Source organism: Cinclus cinclus, chromosome 19 (genome assembly GCF_963662255.1).
Source record: "Cinclus cinclus chromosome 19, bCinCin1.1, whole genome shotgun sequence".
Lineage (NCBI taxonomy): Eukaryota > Metazoa > Chordata > Aves > Passeriformes > Cinclidae > Cinclus > Cinclus cinclus.
In genome coordinates, this window is record NC_085064.1 from 11,167,655 (window position 1) to 11,179,230 (window position 11,576).

Sequence of the window (11,576 nt, forward strand, 5' to 3'; positions counted from 1 at the left end):
GCTCCCTTTTTCTTAGCAGGATCCCACCAATCCCTGGCTGTTTTAGAGACTGGCCAAGCCTGGAACACCAGTAGGTTCCAGATATGAGCTGATAGAAGGATGCATCCATCCATCTCCTCTGGAGCAGGCAGAAGAGAGGTGGTCACTGGTGCTCAAAGACTCTACACAATAACATCACACAGCCAACCCCCCCAGTCACCCAAAATCATTGTAATGTAGGGGGGGGGCACACACGGAGAAACCCCACTGACTCCTTCCACATCCCCCAGCTAAAACCATCACTGCCACAATGGGCCCTGCGCCTACAAAGGGGCCGGTTCAAAGTCAACGTCTCCCTTCCCCTCCGTCTGTATATGAAAGGACCAGGAATGCGTTTGAGGGCGTGGGGGGGGGGGGAGGGGGGGGTTGGAGAAGGGGGGCCTGGGAGGCTTCCCGGGGGGATGGAGAGAAAAAGTAGGTTGGCAGGAGGAGGGGGTCCATCCCGGGAACAATAAATCAAAGGGAAAGGGAGTTACTGCCCAGCCAAGGAGCTTCTGAAACCCTGGGCCGCCGCAGGAGCCTGGGAGGAGCAGGGCTGATGGCTGCCATCAGGGTCCCGCAGAGACATTTCCTCTGCCCGCTGGCAGTGGGGCAGGCAGCAGCACAGCAGGCAGTGAGCAGGTCTGCCTGCACAGCGCTGGGTCCAGCATCTCCAGCAGCACGGTCCAGGTCGTCCCTCGGCAGATCGAATCCAGCCCCTGCTGGCGAAGGTGCTTCACCACTCTGGGCATGGGATTCCCGAAGTCTAGAAGCCACAGGGCTCACTCAGGGCTGCCCATGTCCCCGCTGACAAGGTTTTTGAATCCTTAGTTCATTTTTCCTGGTGCTGCCCTCCCTCCTGGAGCAGTGTGGCGTAGCCAGGATGGCAGCCTGGTACACGTCCTGCCAGGCATCAGGAGTATACATTAATTCCAGCTGGTCCACCGGACCGTTTTTTTCCTTAGAGGAATATAATCAAGAAACTTAGCTGTTCCACTTCCCCTGACATGCAGCAGTGCCATATGTTGGGCCAGGGGCTGCTGCTGGCATTGTGGATACCAGTCCCTAGATATCAGTCCCTGGATGCCACCTGTGGCTATGAGTCCTTCTCTGCCAACCCTTGGATGCCTGTCCCCAGGGCATCTCTCCCGGGTGCTAGTCCTTGGGTTCCAGCCGTCTCGGGAGCCACAGCAAGTACTTAATAAACATCATCAAGCACCTTCCCCGAGTTCCCCCGCCCACAGCCCTATTCCCATCCCGCCGCGAGGGAGGCTGCTCCAGCCTATCTCCTCGCCATATCGCCAGTGCGAGACGGCAGCAGCTCCCGGTAATCCGGGTTAATAAACAGGCAGCAGTGTCGGCAGTGGGATCACTCCCTGCCTTACACCGGGTGGGATCACGGGGTGCTGGCAGAAGGAGTAGTCTTCGTCCTGCTCCAGCTGAGGTGAGGGGGTGCCCACGCTGTTGGTACTTGCCCGTAGGCAGGAGCTGGCATCGGGCAGAGCCAAGCACAGGCTGATAGGATGGCAGCGTCAGGATCGGGAAGGTTCCTGGTCCTGAGCCAGGAGAGCAGGAAAAGGGAGCCAGCCCTAGTAGCGCCATTGTGTAGGAAAAGATAGAGAAAATGTGTAAGATGTTTAAGATAGAGAAAATATGGAGCGTACTTCATTGTGGGGCCAATGGACACGATAGTCGGGGCTGCAACTCCTTCCCCGGCAGCACACCCCGAGCTCTGGGAGGCCAGGGATAGACACGCTTCTTTAAACCACAACCCTTCTCCGCAGTGAGGAAGATGAGAGGAATGGTGAGGCTGTGAAGGGCCCCGGAAACCTCAACTCTGTCCATTCTCCCTAAGGAGCTAAGGCTCAGTCAACAAGACCAGGCATCAAGAGGGGCAAGACGTGATGGTGAAGCCCTGAACCATCCCTGCTGCTGCACGATGACACCGGCATCGGGCAGCTTGTCCTCTGTACTGGGGACAAGAGACTGTTGCAGCTGGATAGGCTTGCCCTCAAACCAGCCCCTGGCCCCGGCTCATGCCGCCAATAGCTTCCCAAAGCCATCCCATTTCTTGCCTAGGCTCCGCAGCGCTGGAGGAAGACCCTCTGGCTGCTGCTGCCCTAACACTGGCACGGTGCCCCCCGATCAGCGTGGAGCTGGAGGGGTGCGAGAGACGTGAGTCTCCTCGAGTCCCCCGGGACCGGAGGGGTGTGAGGCCCCCCGGCAGGAACGGCGTCCTCCCCCTCCCTGTCCCATTGGGGCCGCCCCGTCGACCTCCCCGCCGGCGCTGGGTGCGGGCTGGCGCAGCCCCCTCCCATCGCACCTTCCCTCAGTGACCCCCGCCCCCCTGGGGGATCAAGTTCACGCCCGACCCACCGATGCGGGGTCCAATGGGGCCGGGGCCCATCTCCATCCGGCCCGGCCCGGCCCCGCCACTCTCAGAGGCCCCGGCGGCCCCGCAGCAAGGAGGCAGCGGCCGGCAGCCCCCGCATGGAGCCCTAGGGCAGCGGGCGGCGGGCAGCATGTTCAGCCCGGACGGGGGGCTGCCGGCCGCCCCCTTTGGCCTCCTGACCGACGCCGGACCTCCCTTCCCCCGCGGCAGCTTCGACGGGGCGCCCGCCCAGCCGCTCTTCTTCCCCTTCGCCGCCACAGCCGAGCCTGAGCCCGCCCGCGACCCACCGCCGGCCCGCGCCTGGCTGCCCCCGCCTGCCCCCGCGCCGCCCGCCAAGGCGGAGGCGCGCCCGGGTCGGCCCTGCAGCCAGCCCGAGCCCGAGCCCCGCACCGCTGCTTGCTGCGGCCCGGCCTGGCCCCCTCCGCCCTGGGCCGGCCCTGCGCCCTCCGGCCCCACAGCCCTTCCCGGGCCGCCCTTCCCTGGCCCGGCCGCCTCTGCCTTCCCTGGCCCCCAGCTCTGCCCCGGCGCGCTGCAGCCGGGCTCCGGCGGCCCTTCGGGGCTGGGGAGCAGCGGCAGCTCCAGCGGCGCCGCCAGCGAGGGCGGACACTCCAGCGACAGCGGTGAGGAGGTGAGACCCGACGGGACGGGGATGGGGCGGGCTGCCCTGCCCCGCTCCCACGCTCCGCACACGATGTGTCCCTGGGGCTTCTCCCCCCCCCCCCCCCGGAGCCGCGGTTCGCCGCCCCGTCGGTAGGGGCTGCCCGGCGGCTCGTGTAACCCCGAGACCACACCGGTGCCACCTGTCCGGCCCCACCGTCTGGTGTCCCCGGGAGAAGCCCTGACCCGGCGCTGGGGCTCGTCCCACATATGTCAGAGTCTCCGCAGGGGGAGAGCCTTGGGGAGGCTGCTTTGGAGTAAGATAGGGGGGTTTGGGAACTCGGGACAGCATCTTCCCCTACGCGATGCGGCGGGACCGTTCCGGGTAGCGATGCCGAAGGTCGGCTCTGGCGTGATACTCGGGGCCGCGCAGCGCGTTCACTGAGGGCTCCTGGCCAGCCCCCTCAGTGTCCTTCGGTCGGCTGCGTCCCTGGGCGCCTGTCCCGGAGCTCCACTGGCAGTGAAGTCTGCTGGGGCAGAGACAACCCTGAGATGAGGGCAGGAGAAAGACGGGGGCAGCAGGGCTGGTTCCCGGCACGACTGAATTTGTGCTTTGCGCTAGTTTTTAATATTTCTCAATGTTGACGTATCGCGAGTCTGCCCCGGGGACAGCGGCGGCGGCCGATGGCGAGGGCTGGTCCCTGATGTGGGGTTGGGAGGATTCGCACTGTCGCCAGCTGGTCGGAGCTTCGGGAGGTCCCACGCCAGGACCGATGCGGTGTGTCCTCGGGCCGCAACCGGCCACGCTGGGTGGGGAGTGGTCATGAATGGCGTTTTCTAGCTGCGGGACGGTGATGCAGGATAGCGATGTGGGACGGAATCCCTCCTCCGTGGAAGGGATGCTCTGAGTTTACCAGTGCCGATTTACGCCAGAAACTAATAGCCGTGACTCAGCGACAGGAAAAACTCGTGGAAAATCCGCTGAAAACGTTGAGATCGGCTAAAAGGCCTCAAAATACTCTCTGTAGAGGCTGAAGGCTGCGCGGCAAGAAGGTGGGAGGCGCCTGGGTAGCCGCTTGCCAGAATGGAAAAGCCTGCTGGTGGCAAGGAGGTGCTTAAGTCCCACGGGGCTCAGGGGCGCTTTTGTCCCTTTCTTCACCGGGAGTATTTTCCCTGCTCTGGACGCAGGCGGAAGAGCGGCTGGTGAGAGGCTGCCTCAGCCCGAGAGCTATGGGGCAGTGGCCCACGCCACGAGAGAGCAAAACGTCCCCGTGCGCAGGTGTCGTGGGATGAGTGAGAATGGGGCAAATCTGGGACTCAGCCAATGTGATCATCGGTGCTGCCTCTGTCCAGGCTAGGAGGGCGCGAGCCAGAGGACAAAGGGAACATTTTCAGGGCATGTTGAGGCAGAACAGGAGCTCTTTGCACCCTTGTGCTTGGCCGCCGCCGTGCCAGATTGGGTCGAGCTGAGCAGTGTGCGCGGTCGGGATGGGTCCTGTGTGAGCCTGGTCGGTGTCTGCTGCCGAGGGCTCAGCTGAACCCTCTTCCGCCGCTGTCCTTCGGGGACTCCGGCAGACCTTGGACACGGGGTGCGAGTTGTCCCTTCTCAGTGTCTTTCTGCCCCTAGGATGCGCCAACCTCAGGAGAGCTGGAGCAGTTCGCCAAGGACCTCAAGCATAAGCGTATCATGCTGGGCTTCACCCAGGCTGACGTAGGGCTGGCACTGGGCACACTCTACGGTGAGGGATCGGGGCCCTTGCATTCCCCCACAGCCGGTGGGAAGGGAGAGGCCCGGGAGGGGTTTGGAATCACCCGGGCTAATCATTTCTGCTCCTTAATGACCCGCAAAGGAGGCATCAAACACCAGTCCCGGTATCTCCGGATCTGCAGTGACCTGGAGGGTTCAGCTGGCAGAGAACTGGTTTTAATGGCTACAGTTGCTTATAGAGATGTATTTCAGGGCTTAAAATCCCTGCTGAAGAAACAGGGAGAATGTCTTTTTCTGGTCTCCCAGGAACAGGGAAATCTTGGGGGTGGTGATCCTGGGGAGGTGCTGGTGAAGGAAGCTGTGTGGTGTGTAATGCCCTGCCTGCCTTGCCTGCACAGGAAAGATGTTCAGCCAGACGACCATCTGCCGCTTCGAAGCACTCCAGCTCAGCTTCAAGAACATGTGCAAGTTAAAGCCGCTGCTGCAGCGCTGGCTCAATGAGGCAGAGAACACGGACAACATGCAAGAGGTGCAGGGCTGAGGGGGCTGGGAGCCAGGTACCTGCAAGCCCTGAAATCACAGATTCTCCTCCCTCTCCCACGTGCTTTCAGGGAGAGAAGAGGGGAACAGAAGGTATCTTATGCCACAGCACCATCTTGCTGCATGGCTTGAGGGCAAACCACAGGGTATCATCTTCTGCCAGGTTGGGGAAGGAAGCCCAATCCCGCTGCAGATACCTTGCAAATGTGGCAGCTCCCATTTTGGAGTAGCTGTGTCCTGCTGGAATCTCAGATAGACCGAATGTGCAGCTTGTTGCTCCCCGGGGAACCTGGGGGGATGTGTCCAGCCTCACTGCTGGCAGTGCTGGGACACTGGAAATGGCCCCAATCACAGTGGAATGATGCTCACTGGAGAGTCACAGGGACACAATCTGTGCCCCAAGCTCTGCAGCCAGCTACACATTGTGGAGACTCTTCCACCTAGTAACCAAACATATTTCCTCTTTCATTCCCAGATGTGCAATGCAGAGCAAGTACTGGCCCAAGCCCGGAAGAGAAAACGCAGGACCAGCATTGAGACCAATGTGAAAGGGACACTGGAGAGCTTCTTCCGCAAGTGCGTGAAGCCCAGTCCCCAGGAGATCTCCCAGATTGCCGAGGACCTCAACCTGGATAAAGATGTAGGTTGGGAGGGTGGGGAGGATGGGTACCCAAATACTGCCAGCTCCTGAGCACCTGCCAGTTTGATATTTTAGTTCAGAGCAAAAATGAAATACACATGGAGAGATGTAAACAACTGCTCTTTACCTCTGCCAGACAGTTAGGAGATACATGGCTCATCAATATGAAAAAGAAAAACCCACTTGGTTCCAGAGAAGACTTTTGTTCACAGATTAAATAATTAAAACTTTAGAGAGACAGAAATAGTTCCCAGACCCAACTACAGGCATCTGTGTTAGTGTATATGTACATAAATATATGAAATTAATCCTATTAAAGTAATCCTTTGATATTAAATCATCTCCAAAGAAGCTGATTTTTGATCCCAAGAGCCCACATGGAAAGTTACAATGTTTCTCTTCTGAAGTGGAAATGCATCAGAAGAGAGACAAATCACAACCCATTAACACAACATAAGTTTGCATATTGGCTTCACCTGGCTATGTCACCAGCCTTTGGAGAGGAACCTTTCTTTTGATTTGTTATCATCTTTCCTATTTAACATTTGCCATTTTTGTAATCTCTTGACTCTGGAAGCAGTGGGAAAGTGGTCATGGCTGAAGTTTGTTTGAGCTGAACCCAGCAAAGAGTTGTGACAGGCTGCACTGGCAGGTTGGGGTGCTGTAGAGATGCCACCAGCAGAAGAGTCTCCTTGTCACTCACATGGCATGCCTGGGTCACCCCCTCGCCCTTCTCTGTCTCCCTTTCCACAGGTGGTGCGGGTCTGGTTCTGCAACCGGCGTCAGAAAGGCAAACGGCTGCTGCTGCCCTATAGCAATGAGGCAGAGGGCATGATGTATGACATGAACCAGCCCCTGGTGCCCTCTACTCTGCCCATCCCAGTGACATCCCAGGGCTACAGCCTGGCACCCTCCCCTCCTGTCTACATGCCGACCTTCCACAAAGCTGAGATGTTCCCTCAAGCGCTGCAGCCTGGGCTCTCCATGAGTAACAGCGGCCACTGAACCAGGAGCTGTGGCTCACTCCAGGTGGGCTGGTGCTCTGGGGCAGCTCCCCTTGCCCTGGGCTCACACAGGCACAGCCCTGCTTCTGCTTGCTGGGCTCATGTGTGGGGCTTTTGAGGTGCAATTGGCTGAGAGCCTGGCCCAGGGATGGTGCCTGCTCTCTGCAGATGCTCCCAGTCCTTCCCTGTTATGTGAGCTTACTGGTCCCAGCAGTGTTGGCACCCCTCTGACCTCTCCTGGAGGCAGGCCCCACTACACCCTCTGAAGCCACATGTGCCCAGGGCTCTTGAGCCCATGCCTGGCCCCAGCCCAGCCGCTCTCCTGCGAGATGCAGAAAAAAAATATTTTTTAGATTTTGGGAAGGGTTTGGGGAGGGGGTGGTTTTATTGTTTTTTAAAGGTTTTTGGCTGTAGTTTTCAAAAAGCAAAAATTTTGTAGTGATCTAGTTTCCCAGGTGTCTCCTTCCACCCTGTCATGTAGAGCGGAGCAGGGGTGCCATGCCAAGGGCCAATGACCCGGGTGGCTCTGCCACCCTCCTGGGTGGCCAGAATGAGCCAAGGGCTGGGTCAAAGGGGAGAAGGTAAGCCCCTCACCACCCCTCACCCTGTGGCACAAGAGAGCTTCACCCTTCTGTAGGGCAGCTGATACGGCTTGTTTGGGTTGGGGGGTCCTTCCTCCCCAGTGCTTTGTGCCCAGCATCTCCCCAGGCCCCCCCCCCACTCCCCATCCTCTGTTGTCACCCTGTCCCCCCCCAGCCCAGCTGCCCAAAGACCACTTCTCCCTGGAGGGCCCAGCCCAGGGGGCCTATACCACCCTGTCCATGCTGCTAGCACCCCATGCCTTCTAGCCTGCTGTAGTTAATGATGATTTTAAAATTTTTTGTTCTTAATCATATTGCCTTTGGCAGTGAAATAAATATCAGACTTCTCTGGGGCAAAAAAATGAGTTAACCCTTTCCTCGCCTTCCTTGCATCCCTGCTCCTGCAGCCCAGCAGTTGAGGTTTGGTTGTGTAGAGGGGCACTGCAGGGCTGGAACAAGGCACCCTAAGAAGGTGGACATGTCCCCATCATGCCAGCTACATTCAGCTCTTGGCTGCCTGCAGCTTGTCTTCCCTCCATTACTGGTGGCAGCTTGGTCCTGGAGTTGTACCAACTTGTCAGGGCTGTTTCCCCCTGAAGCAGAGGGGGTCAAAAGTGAAGGAAGGGGGTCATCTTCCAGCCATTTGGAGCTGCTGGTTTGCTTCTGGGAAGGCTGGAAGCAGTGTGAGCTTACTTGTAGGGTGTTCCAGCAGCTGCCAGGGACAGAAGGATTAAGGAGTATGTAGCAGGGTGAGCAGTGAAGAGGTCTGGAAAGCTGGGACTGAACTCATTGTAGCATGGTGCTGACAGGGGAGGATGGATGTTCCCATATGTGTGGTCCAGGCTGAGGTAGCTTCTGGTGAGGTGATAACAACCCAGCCATGCAAGTCCATTGGGCACTGGAAGCTGAGGTGGTGGGAACAGGGTTCTCTGGGGGATGACCCTTCATTTTTTCCCACCACAATCTCTCAGTTGGTTTGCCCCCAGTCCATTCCCTTGAGGGCCCTTCCCCTGAGCAAAATGAAATCCCCAACCAAGCCTATAGGGAAACTTCTGGAAAGCCCTGTTTTTTTTGGCTTGATGGCTAGTAGATGGGGCTTTGCTCTCTAGTGCTGCCTGGAATAGGCAACCAAAGGCAACTGATCACAGGGCACCTTGGGACCCTGCAAAGGGCTGGGCTGGGCTAGATTTCAGCCCTATGGGGAGGGGCCCCTCTGCATCCCTGCTTGCTCCCCAGAGCCTCCTACTTGTCTGCCCACAGGGTAGGGGCACAGCCATCTGTGGCATCCACTGGAAACTGTCCCCTGTTGCTGCTGCCCAGTGCTGCCTGCACTGGAGCTTGAAGGGGGTGCAGGAGGCTGACAGGGTCAGGAGCAGAAATCTGAGATGTCATCTCCCAAAGGTTTGCTTCTCTCTACATTTCTGTGATCTGGTTTTGTGCATGCAGTCATGCAAGAGCTGCAGCCCACCCTGAGACCCCCACATCCTGCTACGCTGGCACCCTTTGCTCATGAGTACCCAACATCTGTTTGTGGGCACCCACAGGCCCCTCCTGTTCCACTTCTGGTTGACCCAGAAAACAACAACGTGGAAATCAGAAGCCACAGAAGTCAGAAGAGCACAGAGTGCCTGTCCAGATGCCACCTCACCAGGGCTGTGCCAGGGAGGGATGTGCACTCTGCCAACTCTCAGTCCTACTGGGCACCTGGCAGCTCACAGGGTGGCAGAGGTGGGGTTTGGTGACTTCAGAACCATAGGGGAGAAAACTAGAAAGGAGAACTTCTGACAAAAAGTTGTTTATATCAAGGGAGATGATGGCACTGAGTAGAGGGGCAAAAGAGCAAAGCACAGATGGAGTAGTGATGTTGTACTCCTGGTTCTGTTACTCAACCCCAATATTACCACTGATCTCAGATGGGTACTTGCTCTTGGAATGCCTGTGGTGCAGGGTGCCCTCTGTGTTAGGTGTACAGGGCTTCCCCATGGTGCAGGGTGCAGGGCTTCCCCAGTGCAATGTTGTGCATGTGCAAGTTGCCCACAGGACTGGCTTTGCTTTTGCGTTGTGCAAGCCTTCAGAGGCTGTAAGCTCACTGGCTTCCTGTCACATCAGGGAGGGAGTGACAAACCACAGCATCCCTTTTCCTGCCAGGCAGCAATGAAATTGCTCTGAGAGTATCTTCTCTCCTGTGGCTCCTCACTGGCACAGTGACACCCATTGCTGGGGGACAGGAAATGGGTGCTGCCAGGAAGAGGGAGAGCAAATTCTGTCCTTCCTCTCTGGCCATGGGTAATGGACTCCTCCTGGGCTGATCCCCACTCCTCCAGCCCAGCCACAAATGTCACCACAGGGTCTCTGCCTCCAGGACTTTGGCACCCCAGCAGAAGGTGCTGGGGGGACATTGAGGATCACAGGAAAAGGCTGGGGAGTCCTGAGTCACCCACCACCCCCCTGGTCTGCCCAGACCACATGTGCAGCCTCAGCAGTGCTGTGGCACTTATTTCCAAAGCACCTTCTGGTCCGGCCAGCACCCTGGCAAGGTATTCAGTATTGGGTTGGGGTGTTTCACAAGAAATGAAGTCATGGGGAGTTGCTTGAAGTCACAGTGTGGCAACAGCTGTGTTGGGAGGAGAGTGGGGGGTTCCTGCAATTGCTCCACATCCTGTGTGCGGGTGGATGCCTCATGCACCTCCCACCTCTGCCTGCATTCATCCCAAGGGTCCTGGCACACACTAGGAATTGAACCAGCTCTGCAGGTCAGGATAGAGGTGGCCATGGGGCAGGTGGGGGTAGGCTGTGCAGATGGCACAGATCCGCTCCCTCCAGTCAGTGTAGAGCTTCACACTGAACCTCTTCTGCCAGGCAAAGAACTGCCGGTAGCGGCTGGAGTTCATGGTCTTCAGGAAGGTGGCCAGCTCCTCCAGGGAGTCAAAGTCGTTGACATGGATGAAGGAGTCTGCAGGAACAAACTGCTCATAGTTGGCCCTGGGTGGCCCCAGCACCACAGGCACAGTGCCAGCCAGCAGTGAGTTCCTCCAGAGTTTCTCTGTGATGTAGTCCCGATGGATGGAGTTCTCAAAGGCCAGGTAGAACTTCGACTTGGATACTGTTGGCAAGAGGCAGTCCTTGCAGAGGGGCTTGTTGTTTGCTTTCCCATATATATTCACATGGAGATACCTGGAGAGGTTCTTGTAGACTTCAGCTCTTTTCTGAGTCCTGTGGTAGTTGCTGATAACCCAGGACACCAAGTTGGTCTTTGCAGGGATGTTCATGGTGGCTGACTGGTTGGGCACAAGCTTGCCATAGGGGATGAAGATGTCCGAATCCTGTCTGTAGGTCATCACCCAGTTGAAGGTCTGGTTCCATGCTGCTAGAGCTCTAGTGTTGGTGGGGGACTCCAGGGAGACCCACACCCAGTTCTGCCCTGGCAGCCTCTCCTTGGGCAGTTTGTCCCGGCCAGGCTGGAGGCTGGAGTGGGGGAACACCACCACATTGGCCTGGTGCAGGAGCTGCCGCTCTGTGGTGAGCTGGCAACCTGTGATGCTGTACAGCTCATGGCACACATCTCTGCTGATGTTGGGGACCTGCTTGGAGGGCCATTCCCACACCAGGATCACTAACGGCTCCCTGCGTTTAGAATCTTCTCCAGAGCCCTTAGAGGGGTTGAGGAAGAACCTCAGGTTCCAAAGGGTGGTTACAAACATGCCGACAGTGACCAAGGCCTTCATGCCAGGCCGGCCCCACAGTGACCATCGCAGCAGCAATGCCCCAGGCATGCTGGTGGGTTGTCTGTCACCTCACTGTGTGACAGAGCAGGCACCTGTGAGAGAGAAGAGGACACCAAGGGCCATCAGCTCGACTTGCCAGGGACCAGGGGTGATGGGGAGGCACTGTGGCCAGAGGGGCCAGAGAAAGAGCTTCTTCATGAAGTCTGGGCCTCAGCATCACCCCAGGATGCTCTGCTTCCCTGTGCCAACAGAGTTCCCCATGCATGCAGTGTCACCCCAGTGTGGCACAGGAACCCTTTGTTCATGTTCCTGCAGTCCCTGATGACCTTTGGGGGAGCACAGATGCTGCTGGGAGGTGTAGAGCTGATGGG

The 11,576-nt window shown here is 58.1% G+C and overlaps 2 protein-coding genes across 2 annotated transcripts; one reads left to right on the forward strand and one right to left on the reverse strand.

The window, feature by feature from the left end:
- Nucleotides 1-2,540: 2,540 nt before the first annotated feature.
- On the forward strand, nt 2,541-6,900 carry LOC134051782 (POU domain, class 5, transcription factor 3-like). Its single transcript, XM_062505755.1, has 5 exons — nt 2,541-3,038; nt 4,635-4,746; nt 5,114-5,244; nt 5,731-5,895; nt 6,649-6,900. The coding sequence occupies exons 1-5, from the start codon at nt 2,541-2,543 to the stop codon at nt 6,898-6,900; spliced, it is 1,158 nt and encodes a 385-aa protein (XP_062361739.1).
- Nucleotides 6,901-10,146: 3,246 nt separating this feature from the next.
- Nucleotides 10,147-11,253, reverse strand: FUT7 (fucosyltransferase 7). The gene has a single exon (XM_062505774.1). It carries the CDS (start codon nt 11,251-11,253, stop codon nt 10,210-10,212), a length of 1,044 nt encoding a protein of 347 aa, XP_062361758.1. The 3' UTR covers nt 10,147-10,209.
- Nucleotides 11,254-11,576: the final 323 nt, after the last annotated feature.

Coding starts and splice junctions, on each gene's coding strand:
- LOC134051782 (XM_062505755.1), top strand. CDS start 2,541: ATGTTCAGCCCGGACGGGGGGCTGCCGGCCGCCCCCTTTGGCCTCCTG. Junction 5,245..5,730: donor ACACGGACAACATGCAAGAG/GTGCAGGGCTGA, acceptor TTTCATTCCCAG/ATGTGCAATGCAGAGCAAGT. Junction 5,896..6,648: donor ACCTCAACCTGGATAAAGAT/GTAGGTTGGGAG, acceptor CCCTTTCCACAG/GTGGTGCGGGTCTGGTTCTG.
- FUT7 (XM_062505774.1), bottom strand. CDS start 11,253: ATGCCTGGGGCATTGCTGCTGCGATGGTCACTGTGGGGCCGGCCTGGC.